At 54.4% G+C, this 13,581-nt stretch overlaps 1 protein-coding gene across 1 annotated transcript in view; it reads right to left on the bottom strand.

Annotated features, from left to right (window-relative positions):
- KCNT1 (potassium sodium-activated channel subfamily T member 1) overlaps positions 1-7,698 on the bottom strand; it is a 90,617-nt gene extending 82,919 nt beyond the window's left edge. Inside the window, exon 1 of the mRNA XM_056351573.1 lies at positions 7,208-7,698. Coding sequence (XP_056207548.1) covers positions 7,208-7,341 — 134 coding nt within the window. The 5' untranslated portion in view covers positions 7,342-7,698. The remainder of the gene's footprint in view (positions 1-7,207) is intronic.
- Between the last annotated feature and the right edge of the window lie 5,883 nt (positions 7,699-13,581).

Raw genomic sequence — 13,581 nt, forward strand, 5'->3', positions numbered from 1 at the left:
ATACCTTCCTTGTAGGAGCTATATGCTGCGGAGCAAATTTCCCAGAGTACCCAGACCTTTCCCAGCAAAGAACACGACCCTTTTTTTCCATCACGGTGCTGGGTTTGCAAGGCAGCCTGGGAGCACGTGCAAGTTCATTTAAAAGCAGAATCATCCCCAATGCTCAGGAAATCAAGCAACCAGGACTCACGCTTGTGGAAGCAAGAAATGGTCCCTCACTGCGAGGCCCCATCAGTCTCACTGGGGACTTTGGAGGCTTGGCACACCAGATTCCCCTGGGAAACCACCCGGCCTTTAATGACAGGGTGCTGTTGCACACAGGGATAACACCAGGCTCATGATTCATGCCAACCAACTGTGAAAAATCTTAAACCTAAACAGATTATTAAGCTAAAAAGAGAGCAATTCACTTGTCACAGCCTCCAGCTCTGCTCCTGGAGCCAATAGCCAACCCTCTACTATTACCTGCTTAAGAAGGGGAATATAACTCCTACCAACACTACAGCAAGTCTCCACACCTCAGCCACTCCTCTATTCAAGGCCGTTTGGCATCGCCTCTCCCCGTGCAGCTACACTCGCTGCCCAGACTTACCCCTCGGCTGTCCCACGGGTCCCTGCTCCAGCAGCTGGCACCATGAGGAGGGTCAGAAAGCAAATTGGGTCTCACCCAGTTATAATTCTCCCCCAAGGACTCTTCTTAGTCCCCACAAATCCTAATGCTCCATCACAGCCTGGCTCCTGCTAGTGCACCCTTCTGCAGGCAATGGCAGCTTCTCCAGCCCAGGGGACAAGCTCACTTCTAGCAAAAGCAAGGTTTAAAAGTCCTTTGCCCTCCTGCTGTTGCCCAATCCGTTTTTTCCTGGGGCTTCCCCTCCCACATGGAGCTTACCTGGGACCAATGTCACCCTCTCCACCTTGGGAACCAGCCAAAATCCTCATTGTGGTAGATGGCTGGTTACAAGCAGGACAATGCTATTTGTTCCCAGCTCTCATCAGGATGAGCAAGGAGACGCTGTCAAGGCAGAGCTCATTACTCTCGAAAATCACTATTCACAGGAGCGGATCTGGTATCCCACCGCACACGATCCTGGCGGCGTCTCACTCCCCCTCACCCCAAGCTGTTATACCCTCTACCAAATTTGCCAGTGCCCAGTATTTTTCAGGCTCACGTCAAAAAAAGAAAAAGGCTGCGAGATCAGGAAGGTGCTAATTCTTGCTAATGATCTGCTGGGAAAATTCTCCTGCTACAAGCAGCTAGGGATGAAGCATGGAGAAGAAACTTCTCTGCGCTTCAGACCCCTGCAGAACACTCCCTTCTATTGAAAGCAAAAAATAATAGAGAGACGTGGGAGGAGGAAGAGTCTTTTCACACTGTTCAGGGATACAAAGACTTACAGAAATAAACCCAGAGAGGCAGGCTTGTCAACCCACCTGCCAGACCAGGACGCAACAGGACGAAGAGGGGGATGTCTCCTGCATTAGAAGACAGGAGACAAACAGGAGAACACTGAAACAAACATCTTCTGTGTGGTCCCACAAGGGTCTCTGTTATTCCAGGGATACAGAAGTGATCGCGATGACTGCAAATCACCCAGCATGCTCAAATATAAACCTGACTGTAAACAGTTGCGGGAGGATCTTGCAGCACTGACTGACCCAACGATAAAATGTCAGATGAAAATTAGCATCAATAAATTATCAAAAAAATCAATAAAAAATTAGATCAGAGAAAAAAAAAAACCAACCAACCAAACAACAAAAAACCTAACCCAAAAGGGGGCCAGGGAGGGGCAGGGAATCACCTTCCTGCACAAGCACTAGAAGTTCTGCAAATTAGCACTTAGAAAAGAGCCAAAGTCACACTAGACAACACCACAAAGCCAACAGCTGCCTGTCTGGGGTGGCCAAAACCCAAAATGTCAGCCGAGGCTGTTACACTACAGATACACCTACCACAGAGCCACACACACTTGTGGTTCCCCCTTCAGAGATGATACACATCAGATGCACAGAGAAGGGCAGAGATAACTATGGGGTTTAAAAGCGTTTTGTACAAGGAAAGACTCAATAGACCAGGAGGAGTCTTTAGCCTGGAAAGAGCTGTGATGAAAGGCAGGTGAAGTCAGAGTGGAGTACCAGGGAGCAAGCACATCACAAGAGCTGTAGGAACCCAGGGAAATCACAGGGCAGCAGGCTCAAAGGAAAAGCAGCATGTTTTCCCACAGAGCAGCTGCAGCACAGAATTCATACCCTTTTGCAGAGGCAGAAAGTATTGATGGGTTCAAGAGGGACCAGGTAAATGCCAGGGGAGGCATCCATCCATGCCTTCGAAGCACAACCTCCAGCTCAGGATCCCAGTCTGAGAGGCTGCAGCAGTACAGCTCCGGGAAGGGTTGCTCCGTCCCTGCCCTCTGTCCCTGTCACCGGCCACTGTCAAAGGACACCAGGCCAGAGGCACTTGTGCTCTTCGCCTTTTTTTATTCATAAGAAGGATGAATGAGATGTTCCACACTCCAGCACAGTTTGGCATGGATGCAAAAGAAACACTAACAGGCTCCAAAACAAATGGAGTTCAGCACTTGGGAACCAGGCGTGGAGGTCAGGGAGAGGTCGCTGATGGAGAATTGGGAGGATTCAAATAGATGCCGTAAATATTTTTGCAGAGCAGATAGAGCCCTGAGCGCAGGCAATGACCTACTTTGCTGTTCTCCAGCAAAGGGTGACACAGCCACGCCAGAACCCAACGGTATTTTCTAAGGAGGACATTCAGCATGTTGGGTCCTTTGTTAAATGGGATAGCGGGGGGGTCACAAAACCTCTTCCCACTGACCCAGGTGTGCTGGCAGGCACTCCCCTGTGGCGGTTTTTGCAGCACGACCTGCTGACAGCCCTGTTGAGCCCCCGATTGCAGCCTCCTGTCAGAGCCACATGCGTCCCTTTACTCATCAGCTGAGGAAAACAAGAGCAGAATTCCTTCTTATCTCTGCTCCATAAACACTCTGAAAACACAGGGTGTTTGGATCTGCAGTGTTAGGGTTCCTTGTTGCGGTTTCTCCTGGAACAGCGAGGCCAGGATCCCCACGGGCAGCCAGAGCAACAGTTGTTGCAATCCACAAGGCTGACTTTTTGGAAGCTGATAAATGTCTAAGCTAGTAATCTTGCCTGGAGGAACTGGTTATTAATTAGCTACAGAGTCTGGTTCAGCGTGAGCTCTGCCAAAGAAGCATCTTCCCATTCATCTCCGGAAAATGGAAAACATAGGAGAGAACAACAGGCTCTCAGCTGCAGGGACCATCCCTGTGCTCAACGGAGACATCCCATTTGATACATCTCCAGCAGGAGAAGCCATCCTGGGTCTGGATGAGTGTTCACACTGAGCAAGAATCCAGTTTCACCAAAGCTTTTTTCTTCTGTGTTTTGTTTTGGTTTGGGGTTGTTGGGGTTTTTTTTCATTCATATCCCTCACGGATTCAGAACAACTTTCCCAAGTTCTCTCATACAGACACAGCCCTGGGAAACCACTGACCACCTCGGGTTCAGCGAGGTCAGCAGGCAAACACCTGCCCTTGGACCCAGAGGCCTTGACCAGAAGGTGCCTATAGGCATTTTTAACCTTGCTGTGATTTCTAGGGTCTGAAAGTACCATCTGTCCTGGCTGCCCCATCAGGTGGGACTGAGGACAGACCCCACCACAGCACAGCCCCTACCAAACCAAGCCCCCTCTAGCTGGGGCTCCATAAGCACGCCCAGAGCTGCCATGCCAGCAGTGCTCACAGGTCTCTCTGGCTGCTGCTCTCCAGTCCCCAACCTCGGCTTTTCAAGCACTTGCACCAGAGCAGCTGCTTCAGCTGGGACCCACCTTCCCTCCATGTCCCACTCCCAAATCCATGCCAAGGTACCCAGATCTGCCTCGCTTGGCACAGGACATCTACCGTTTACTGCAAGTATAAACGGCAGCGCTGAACCAAAGCAGAGTGGCATCATCCAGCAGACAGCCAGACCTCCCCTAAGAGACACTAAAACCAGACACGAGAAAAGCAACATACGTCTAATGCAAAGATGTGATCTTCCTAAGCAGCTTCTCCAGGTATCATCGTGCATGCCTCCTCCTTCCATCTTTTTCTTCTTAAATAAGCCATAGTAGCTGGAGGTAGCGGATGGGAAAACCAAGTTTCTTCTCGCACGTCCCTGCTTCTCCTGCAGGCACCCGTACTTGTGCAGGATATTTTTGCATGAGTTCTTCCATATGGCTGCTCATCCATCACTGCTTCTTCCCAGAGTGCCCTTACATGGCCAAGGCAGAGGAAGCAGAGCTGCTGGCCGGAGGAAATCCTCTGTTCCCCTAAATGACCGACTTGCTCCTTGTACAAACATTTACTCAGATTTCCCACGAGGCAGGAAAGTAAAATTTAGGCTGTTTGTACCCTCTGGGTGCCAGAAATGTGTATTTGCTCTACAAACATACTTTCAAGTGCTTTTACGGTTAACCCCTTGCTTTCCAACTGGAAGGGACTTACAGGACCATTGTCCCCTTGTAAAGAGGGCTAGGAGAAAGCACACAGACATTCACACACATGCCTCCACACTCAGGCAGCTGAGAAGATGGAATATCTCTTTAACAGCTTTTAAGCCATCTCTAGATTTGCTAAGCAAGGGGATAATAGAGGCCTCCATTTATTTTAACAGAGCCAGCTCAGCTGAGGTCCCCTTGAACATTTAACAGAAGGTACACTGAACGTGTTACGCATCTTCCCTGCTCAGATGGATTCTGGTTCTCACATCCTTTGCACACACCTCTGGTTGCTGGTCTGCCATCGCACCTACAGCTATGAATGTATGCCTGCAAGAGCGGAGTGCAGGCAAGCTGAGGAGCCCACGGAGGACTCCTGAGCCCTTACCTCCCCGCAGAATCCTGCACCCATTAGACACAAACCTCACATCAGACACAGGCAGGGTGCTGCCTCCACAGCTCTTTCAACTGAACAGATGTAAAACTCACGGGAGGTGAGGAGGAAACTCGTACCAGGCAGAGGCTGAGCGATAGCAGGATGTTAAATGTGGATGATCACCCACTAAAAGGGGACGCGCACCTCCTAGTCCAAGAAGAGGAAACCAAACAGCAGATTAGCCAGTAAACCCCCTGGGATCATCTAATGGGGGAGACCGGTGCTTATTGCTCCCTGCTCCCACACATTTCTCTTTAGCCTGTTTGCAGCAGTCATTTTCTGCTGCTTCAGCTGAACACACTGAAAAAGTACATTAGAGACCCAGGCTGCTCCGAGCTGGGGCTGGGGGAAACGGGCAGCTGCAGGCAGAGCTGCCAAGTCCTGAGGGCTCCAGCCAGCTCGTTCAACATTTCTGGAAGGGCAGCAAATGCAGAGGCAGCAAGACAAGCCACGGAAAGCAATGGCATTTCAACCTCTCTGGAGCCAGAGGGGGTTAGAAACACATTGCGCTGTATCATAATAATTAGAAAGCAAAGCTCTTCTATTCAGATTGAAAGAGACAGACGAGAAAGACCTTTGGACAAAGATTTTGTTGTTGCGCATTAGATGAGGATAAATGACCCCGAGCAGTACTGCAGTGTAAGTAATAAGGAGCAATAATTGCTGTCTGAGCTGAGTAACTCATCATTTTCCCGTAAAGTTGGAGTCTAAACCCTCAGCAAGCTGCTGCCTCTAGCCTGACCCTCATCCCCCCACATGCACAGACACACGCGATAACCTCCTCAAGGATATCACTTCTGCAAACACACGAAGTACAGCTGCAAAACAAGGAAATGGGGTTTGGTGAAGGCACTATGGCTCCACAGGCACCCTGGCACACCCAAGACAACCAAAGGGTGCCCTCAGGAGTTGGGCAGTCCCGGTTCCTGAGGCACTGCGGTGCCCTGGATGTGCTGGACACCGCACCTCTGACAGAGAGGACAGTGGGGGAAATGACGAGGGACTTAATCCCAAGAAGAAATATTCAAGGATTTTACCAGTTGTCCGGTCAGGGATTATGTACGGAAAGTTAAAGAGTTCACCAAACAGACTCCTTTTTCCATCTAGGCTTTTAGGAGTAAAAGATGGTCTCCCTAAATCCTAATCAGCAGATGTCAACATAGAAAACCCCAGCAGCCCGGCTTAGGGCACAAACCCAGCCAAGGTCCCTCACCTGCCAAGAGTTAATGGATACACACACTTCATTTGCTCATTTAAGGTGACATTTGATGGGTGTGACAGTCAGAAGAGCCACACTGGTAAAAACAATGATATATATTATCAGGAATTATCAGGAAAAGCTGGGATACTTCAGCAATAAGCACTCGTCCCCGTGTAAGCCACGTCTGCTGCTGCCTGGGCACAAGAGTACAGTGGCACCGGGCCCCTGTGATCCCCTTGGAGCAGCTCTTGACTTCCACAGCCCCTCCCTTGTACTGGACATTATGACTTTGGCATAAAACCAGCGCAGAGCTGGCGCGCAGGCTGCGATGCGCCTAGGGAAATGCAGCCTTTTCGCCTGCATGCGTGCCAGTCCTCTGCCTTTGGGGTGGCTCGGCCAAACCAGCTCCTCCAAAACGCTGCCTGACCCACACCCCACAGAGCACAGCCTCGGTGGAGTGGCAGCATCGACCCTTTTCCATGAAGGATACAACTGGGAACAGCCTAGGGACCTCCGAGCATCCCTGTACCCAGGCAGCCTCCAACGACTCCACTCCCTCGGCGGTGTTGCCCAGAGGGGCGTTCGCAGGGGACCCCAGCCAGGCCTGGAAGTGTCACGCTAACTTTCTTCCAGGGGAAGAAAAGTGGGAATGCTGGTGGGGATCGGGGGGGGGGGGGGGGGGCGAGGGTCCTACCGGGCAGAGCCTGGCTCCCCCCGAAGGGTGCCGGTGGCTGCGCGGGGCTCTCCGGGAGGGGAGGGCAGGGGACCGGGGCGGGGGCAGGGGACCAGGACAGAGGGACGGCGGCGGGGGACGAGGGCGGGGGGACCGGGGCGGGGGGGACGAGGGGAAAGGGACGGGGGACCGGGGCGGGGGAAGGGGGACCGGGGAAGGGGGACCAGGCTCCCCTCGGCTCCGCACGGGGCACCCTGCCGACCCCCCCAGCCCCCAGCTCGCCGCGACGGCGGCTCTGGCAGCCCCGGGGACATACCCCCGCCCCCCACGGCCCGACCCCCGCCGGCAGCCCCCGACCCCCCCCAGCCGCGTCCCACCGCCGGGTACCTGTGGGCGCTGCCATCGTCGTCGAGGAAGGAGCGGTTGGTGTAGCCCCCGGCCCCGCCGGCCGCCCTGCCCTCCGCCGGGCCCGCCGGCTTGTAGACCCCCTGCAGGCTCCGCTCCTCGCCCGCGAGCGGCATCGCCGCGGCGGCGGGGGGGCGCGGGGCGGCGCGGCGGAGCGCAGCATGGGCGCCACGCGCTGCCGGGGGCGCCGGCCGGGGGCTGCCGGCCGCGGGCAGAGCCACCGCCACCGCCACGGCCACCGCCACCGCCGCCGCCCATCACGGCAGCCCGCGGGCCGGCCGGGCGCTCCGCATGCCGCGGCCGAGGGGGGGGGGGGCGGGGGGGGGAGGCTGGGGGCAGCAACAGGTGCCGCGGGTATGCGGGGCTGGGGGCGCCGCACCGGGCGGGGGCGGGGGGGTCCTGCCCTGGGCGCACCAGCGGAGCGGCGCTGCCCGCTCCCCCCCGCGCTGCCCGCCGGGACGCCACCTCGCTGCGCCCCCCCCCGCGCCGGCCGGGCCCCCCGCCCCGCCGCTGCCCCACGGCGCCCCCTGCCGGCCCAGCCGGGCCCTGCCCGCACCCTGCCCCGCGGGGCTCGGCCTGCCTGGGCTTTCCTTTTAAAAATTGTTTCTTTGTAAAATTTTTTTCTTTTAATTTTATTTTATTTTATTTTATTATATTATATTCTGATTTATTCTATTCTATTCTGATTTATTCTATTGTATTCTGGTTTATTTCATTCTATACTGCTTTATTTTATTTTATTCTAATTTATTCTATTTTAATTTATTCTATTCTATTTTTTTGCTAGCTGGGTAAATATTTGTGTTGGGCACTGTGCCCTGGGGCTGTGCCCCAGCAAACAGGCCGGCCCAGCTCCCACCTGCCGGGCCACCCCAGTGCCACGTTGATCTTTGGGGGTCTCTGCTGCAATAACACGGCCCCACTGCAGGAGCAGCCCCACCACAGGGACATCCTGGGAAGGAGCCAGCCACCTCCCCAAAGGGTTAACAGGAGGGGGTCCAGGGGGCCCCCGGGTTCAGCCCCACGGGTGCCACCTGCCAGGAGCCAGGTCTGCCACCATGCAGCCCAAAGCACCCCACAGCTGCGACCCCCCTTGGGGGGCCAGATGTGAGCAGAGCACACGCCACTTCTCTTTTGCTTTTTTTTTTATTTATTTCTCTTCCAAAGACCCCCCTGGGGCACAGGCGCCGGGGGGGTCACCTTGGGGCCGATCTGCAAGACCCCAGGGCTGCATGGATGAGCAGAGATGCCCAGCATCTCTGGCATCGAGGACAGCTCAGCAAAAAGCCCCCTCCCACAACCAGCTCTCCCCCCGCGACGCTCCTCTGCCACCGCAGACACCCAAAACACCAGATTCCCCCCCAGCCAGACCCCAGGGGAGGGTGACACCCCCCGGGCCGGGAGCCCACTGCTCCCAGAGCCATGGTTTCTCCCCAACAGCTCCAGCCAGGCCCCCCCACTGCCCCTGGGCTGTCCCCCACCCTCATTCTCCCCAGCCACTGAGGGAAGTGCCCACTCAGATGTGCTGGGCTTTACGCTTCTCTCTGGGAGCGGAGACTTTGTTTCTCTCGCAGCATCCCTTCCTCCTCCTCTCTCTCCATATGGACTCTCCTACACGAGGAGTCATTTGAGAGAAAAGCAATTAATACTCCCCGTGCGATCCACCCGTGTGATGCTTCTAGCCCCATCATGCTTTTCATCAGGAAAGTTATTCTTCATTCACTAATTGCCTCACATTATCGGGTGCAAAATGTCAATGTGCAGCTCTGCGAGGAGAGGGGTGGGTGGCACAGCAGCGTATTGACATGCTAGGTGATAACACAGGCGTGGAGGAGGAATTATTTAAAACAGTTACGGGGGGGTGGGGTGGGGACAGCGAGAAAAAAAGAAATTAAAAACAAAAGAGAAAGAGCCAGAAGGAGAGAGCATCCCAATCCAACCGCTGCATCCAAATGCCTGGTCCTGCCTGCCCTCCACCCCGGTGCGTTCACTGGGGTTGGGTGGCCGTGGAGCTGGAAGGGCACCGGGACCCCTCCGCCAGCTGCAGAGCAGGGGGGATGCTGAGGCAGAGGCCCCACCACCAGGCACAGGGACAACCAGTGGGATCCCACCCGGGAAAGGGGAGCCCTGGTCCTGGGGACTGTTCCCAGCCCCAGCACGGATCAGTTCTGTGGCTCTGCAGAACTTGCAGCCGTTGCTCCATCTCCCGCCAAATGGCTACAAGACCGTCCTCCATAACAAACCACTTACAACGTGTAGTTAATAGAATAAAACCCAAAACACTCTCCTTCCTTCCCCATCGGTTATTTTTTTCTTGCCCTGCTATTCTTTAACTCCAGAAAGTATTTCAGGGCACAGTGTGTGTTGTAAAACAGAGAATGGGGGGCAGGGGTTTATTTCTGCTGTGACACTGCTGGTGCTGGGAGCAGTGTCAGCCCCCGGGCTGAGCTTCCTTGCCCTCCGGCAGAGCACGGTCCAGATTTGTCCCCCCGCATGGCAGGAGCCTGGCCGGTTGGATGTACCTGGGATGCTGGGAGCTGGCTGCCTTTGGGACAGGCGGACATCCAGGCCAGGGGCTGTGTTGGATCTCTGCTCCCACACCATACCAGACAAGACTGTTTCACACGCTCTCTGTCAGAGGACAACTATCTGTGCCAGAGCCCAGAGGGGCTGATCCAATCCTCCTGTCCCTTGCCTGGCACATGCATACAGTGGCATCGTGTCCCTGGCCAGCCCCAGGACCACCCAGCTTCCAGGGACACATTTGGGATGCTGAGATCACCACACCTCCCTCCCTTAGTACTTCTTTCCCGTGGCTTCCACACACCCCACCTCACTCGTTAGTCAGCCACATCCCCTCCTCCTAACGAGGATTCATCTGACTGCAGTTTCCAGCTGCGGCAAAGCCTGCCTCTTCACACTAGATCAAGATTCTGCTTTTATCCTGCATTTTCTCCCCATGAGAATACATCACAACACAAACCACCTCTTCCTTTTCTTCACAACAAGCTGAGTGTTCTCTCTCCTCCCCAAGGCATTTTCTTCAGCCTCTGCGTAATTTTGGGGCTCTCTTCCCACTCTCCCCTTTCCAGCCACTCACCTGAGCACCCACTGGGGATGCTGCCCTTCCCCTCTACTCTTCCAAGATAAAGAGCAGTCAAACTTGCTTCTCTTTGGAAACTCTTTTAGGTCTTACAGGTCACAGCCAGCACTACCTTGTGATAAAGATTTTTTTCATCCCAGCTGCCATGATTTAACATCGTCTTTCATCCCTGCAGGCGCTCGGGCAGGGGGCTGTGGGTACCTGTCCTGGGGCTGTCACACCTGACCTGCACTCCCAAAGCCGAGGGGGGCAGGTGGGGGCAGGGGGGGGCAGGGTGGTGATTTCAGCAAAGGCACCCTTCTGCCTCTCGGGTGCATGGGTCTAGCTGAGCTGCTCCTCCCCACATTCAGCTGCAGCGGTCCCCAAAATGCCACCGATGCTACCAGTCCTCAGTTCCCAACAACTGTCTTCTTAACAAAAAATAAAATTAACCAGGATCTCACATACCTACTGCAACACCGTGCCTCCTCCTCTCGACCCCCTCAGCACCCGTGGGTCTGCTAGGAAGCCCCTTCAGCATCCCGGCATTCCCGGCCGCACCCTGGAGCAAGAGAGCACATGTCCCAAGGGATGTGTCCCCCCAGGGCAGGGAGCGTGCAGCACGCCAGGGAACGGGCACATCCAGGGATGCTGAGCACCATTTGCCTGGCCACGTGTGGTGTGTGCACCCACATGAGCTCTGCAGAGTGGAGCCAGCCTCGGGGAGCAGCACAGGGGGGGCTGGGGCGGGTCTCCTGGGAAAGGCAAACCCCCAATCCGTGACCCCCCGAGGGCTGAGCATGGGGGTGGCCGTACCCCCGGCAGGTCTTGGCCCTGGCTGCCCAAGGAAGGGCCCGGCACAGGGTGGCGGAGACCCAGCTCTGCTGGTTTAGTGTCTGGGAGAGCAATAAATAAATGTGTGGGAGGCAACAGTGGGATGAGTCAGAGGCAAGAGAGAGAGAAAGTCATCTTCTGCGGAACGTGGTGCCCGAGTCCAGTGTGCCACAGTGCTCTAGAGCCAAGTGACGATTCCCATCAGGGGGTGTCCTTGTCCTGCTCAAGCTCCCCGATAACCCCCTGACAGGAGGGCAACAGGGAACAGCCCTACTAGCAGGAGCCTTGGCCACGACTGGGGGGCTGCAGGCCCCTCCCCATCCCTGGGGCACCCCCAGGTCCATACAGCTGGAGCACGGCTGGGTCCATCCAGCACCATGGGAGGCAGAGAGGATGGGCTGGGGCATTGCGTGAGCCCCAGGACCTGCACTCAGCTCCTGTTCCCCTCCACAGCCTTGGGCAAGCTTTGCATTTTTGGGTACATCACACACAGGGGTACACCCCCAAAAAAAAAACCCAGCACAAGATGCTCCCCAGAAGCAATGCTCCAGCTTGCTGCTCAGCATCACTGCCACTACCGAGCAGCCATGAGGTCAGGCACAGCAATGCCTGATCAGCTCCCAGCTGCAAATATTGTCAAAGCATGCACTGAATTTAATCAAAGCGCAGCTCGATTCAAGATTCCAACGCTTCGGATGTTGTGCATGTCAAATGAATTTCATGCAAAATGCAGATTTTCCAGGCATAAATACAGCCTGCGTCTAACTTCGGGGAATGAAAGGGCAAGGCAAAGCAACCTGCGCAGCACACTTTGAAAAATAATTAACAAGGGGGAAACTTCTGGTCCACTGCAAAATAGGCAACTTTTCTGTCAACTTGACATCTTGGCAGAGAGACACCTCTCAGGAACCAGCTCAGCCCAAGGGCTGGAGCCCCGTGGTCTCACAACCTGACATTTTTCACAAGCTCATGCTCTCTCCATTCAGCTTATATTTAGCTCGGTATTTCTGAGCCTGAATGCAGCACTTAGAGAACACACAGAGGCTTTAAGCTGTCTTTATCACGGAATATAGTGGTAGTTAGCTGTCAAAGCTGTCATTAAACTCAAGAAGTAATAATCAAACATACCCATACAAAAAGATAGAGCTCTGTAACTCTGAGAGTGATGTATGCAAAGAAAAAATGAATGCTAGGAACTTGGCTATAAAAATATGTTTTTAACCCAGTCAACTGAGCCATTAAATAGGAAGAAAAGACACCCTCATTTGTGTACTGGGAGCGGCTAATCTGTCTGGTGTATCAGCGCTCTGGTTTGGCAGCTTGTTTTTAAGTTTTCTACTAATAAGACCCAAAAGGGATGTTAAATATCAAAAACCAAATGGATGCACCCTGTGTAACTCTTACAAACCCTTCTCTTCCGTCATCTCCCAAGCTTCACAGAGAACTTAAGGTGAAGAATTGCCTGCAAGAGCTGAATCATAGCTTCACGTCAAAACATTGCTATTAGGTGACTAAGGCCAAAACAATTGTCTCCTTTTATTTATTGCAACTGATGCTGTTACTAAAAACCAGGCAGGTCCCTTGGCAGCCCCTTGCACTATCTGGTCCGCGTACACCGGTAAACCACTGTGAAAGGCTGGTTGTAAATAGAGGCGACCCTTTGGTCAGGGTCCAAAACACCTGGGAGTGCTTTGCCCTCCCACAAGCATCCCAGCTGGGGGCCACAGAGGGTGCTCTGTGACAGGGGACATCGCTGACCCTTAAAAGAAGCAGCTAGGCAAGGACACGGGGAGTGCCTCACGGAAAGAGCCTGTTGTGCAAGGAAAACCCACCTTCTCACAGATGGGCTACGCAGGCAGGATCTGGCACATCTCTGGAGCAGGAGTCGTCGAGCAAAGATTTGAAAGCCTGCCTGGGATGGACCCAGGTTTTGGGAAGATACTGGGAGCAGGGGGACTGTGGTGGGGGTGGAGAGGGTTATCCACCCTGCAGGGAAGGACAGCGCGCAGCACGGAGTGACCACACGGCCACCTGGGGCAGGCAGAGTTCAAGGTTTTTTTATATTGGAGCAAATTTATATTGGAAAAACCAATTTTCACTGGTTTTCCCCAATCCACCCGCCCTCGCCTGCACCAGTGCCTGGAGAACGGTGCGTCATCCAAAGCCTTCGCATTTTCATGAAGTGGAGTCGAGCAGAATGAAACAAGCCGGGCTCTGCTCCCCCCTTCCAAATGTTCATAGCGTTGCGAGGGAAACCAGGAGACTTTAAGAGACATTTTAAGAAGCTGTGGGTACGGCTGCTCCCCTGCAGCACGTTGCACCACAGCTGCCCGCCCCACAGCTCCAGTCCTAGGCTCATCCTGCTCAACAGCATCTCCCAACGCCCTGTGGGCATCATTGCTTTTATCTTTGGATATCACGGGAGTTCAGGGCCCTGTCC

The sequence above is a fragment of the Falco biarmicus genome, chromosome 9 (assembly GCF_023638135.1).
Source record: "Falco biarmicus isolate bFalBia1 chromosome 9, bFalBia1.pri, whole genome shotgun sequence".
In the NCBI taxonomy this organism is placed as follows: Eukaryota; Metazoa; Chordata; class Aves; order Falconiformes; family Falconidae; genus Falco; species Falco biarmicus.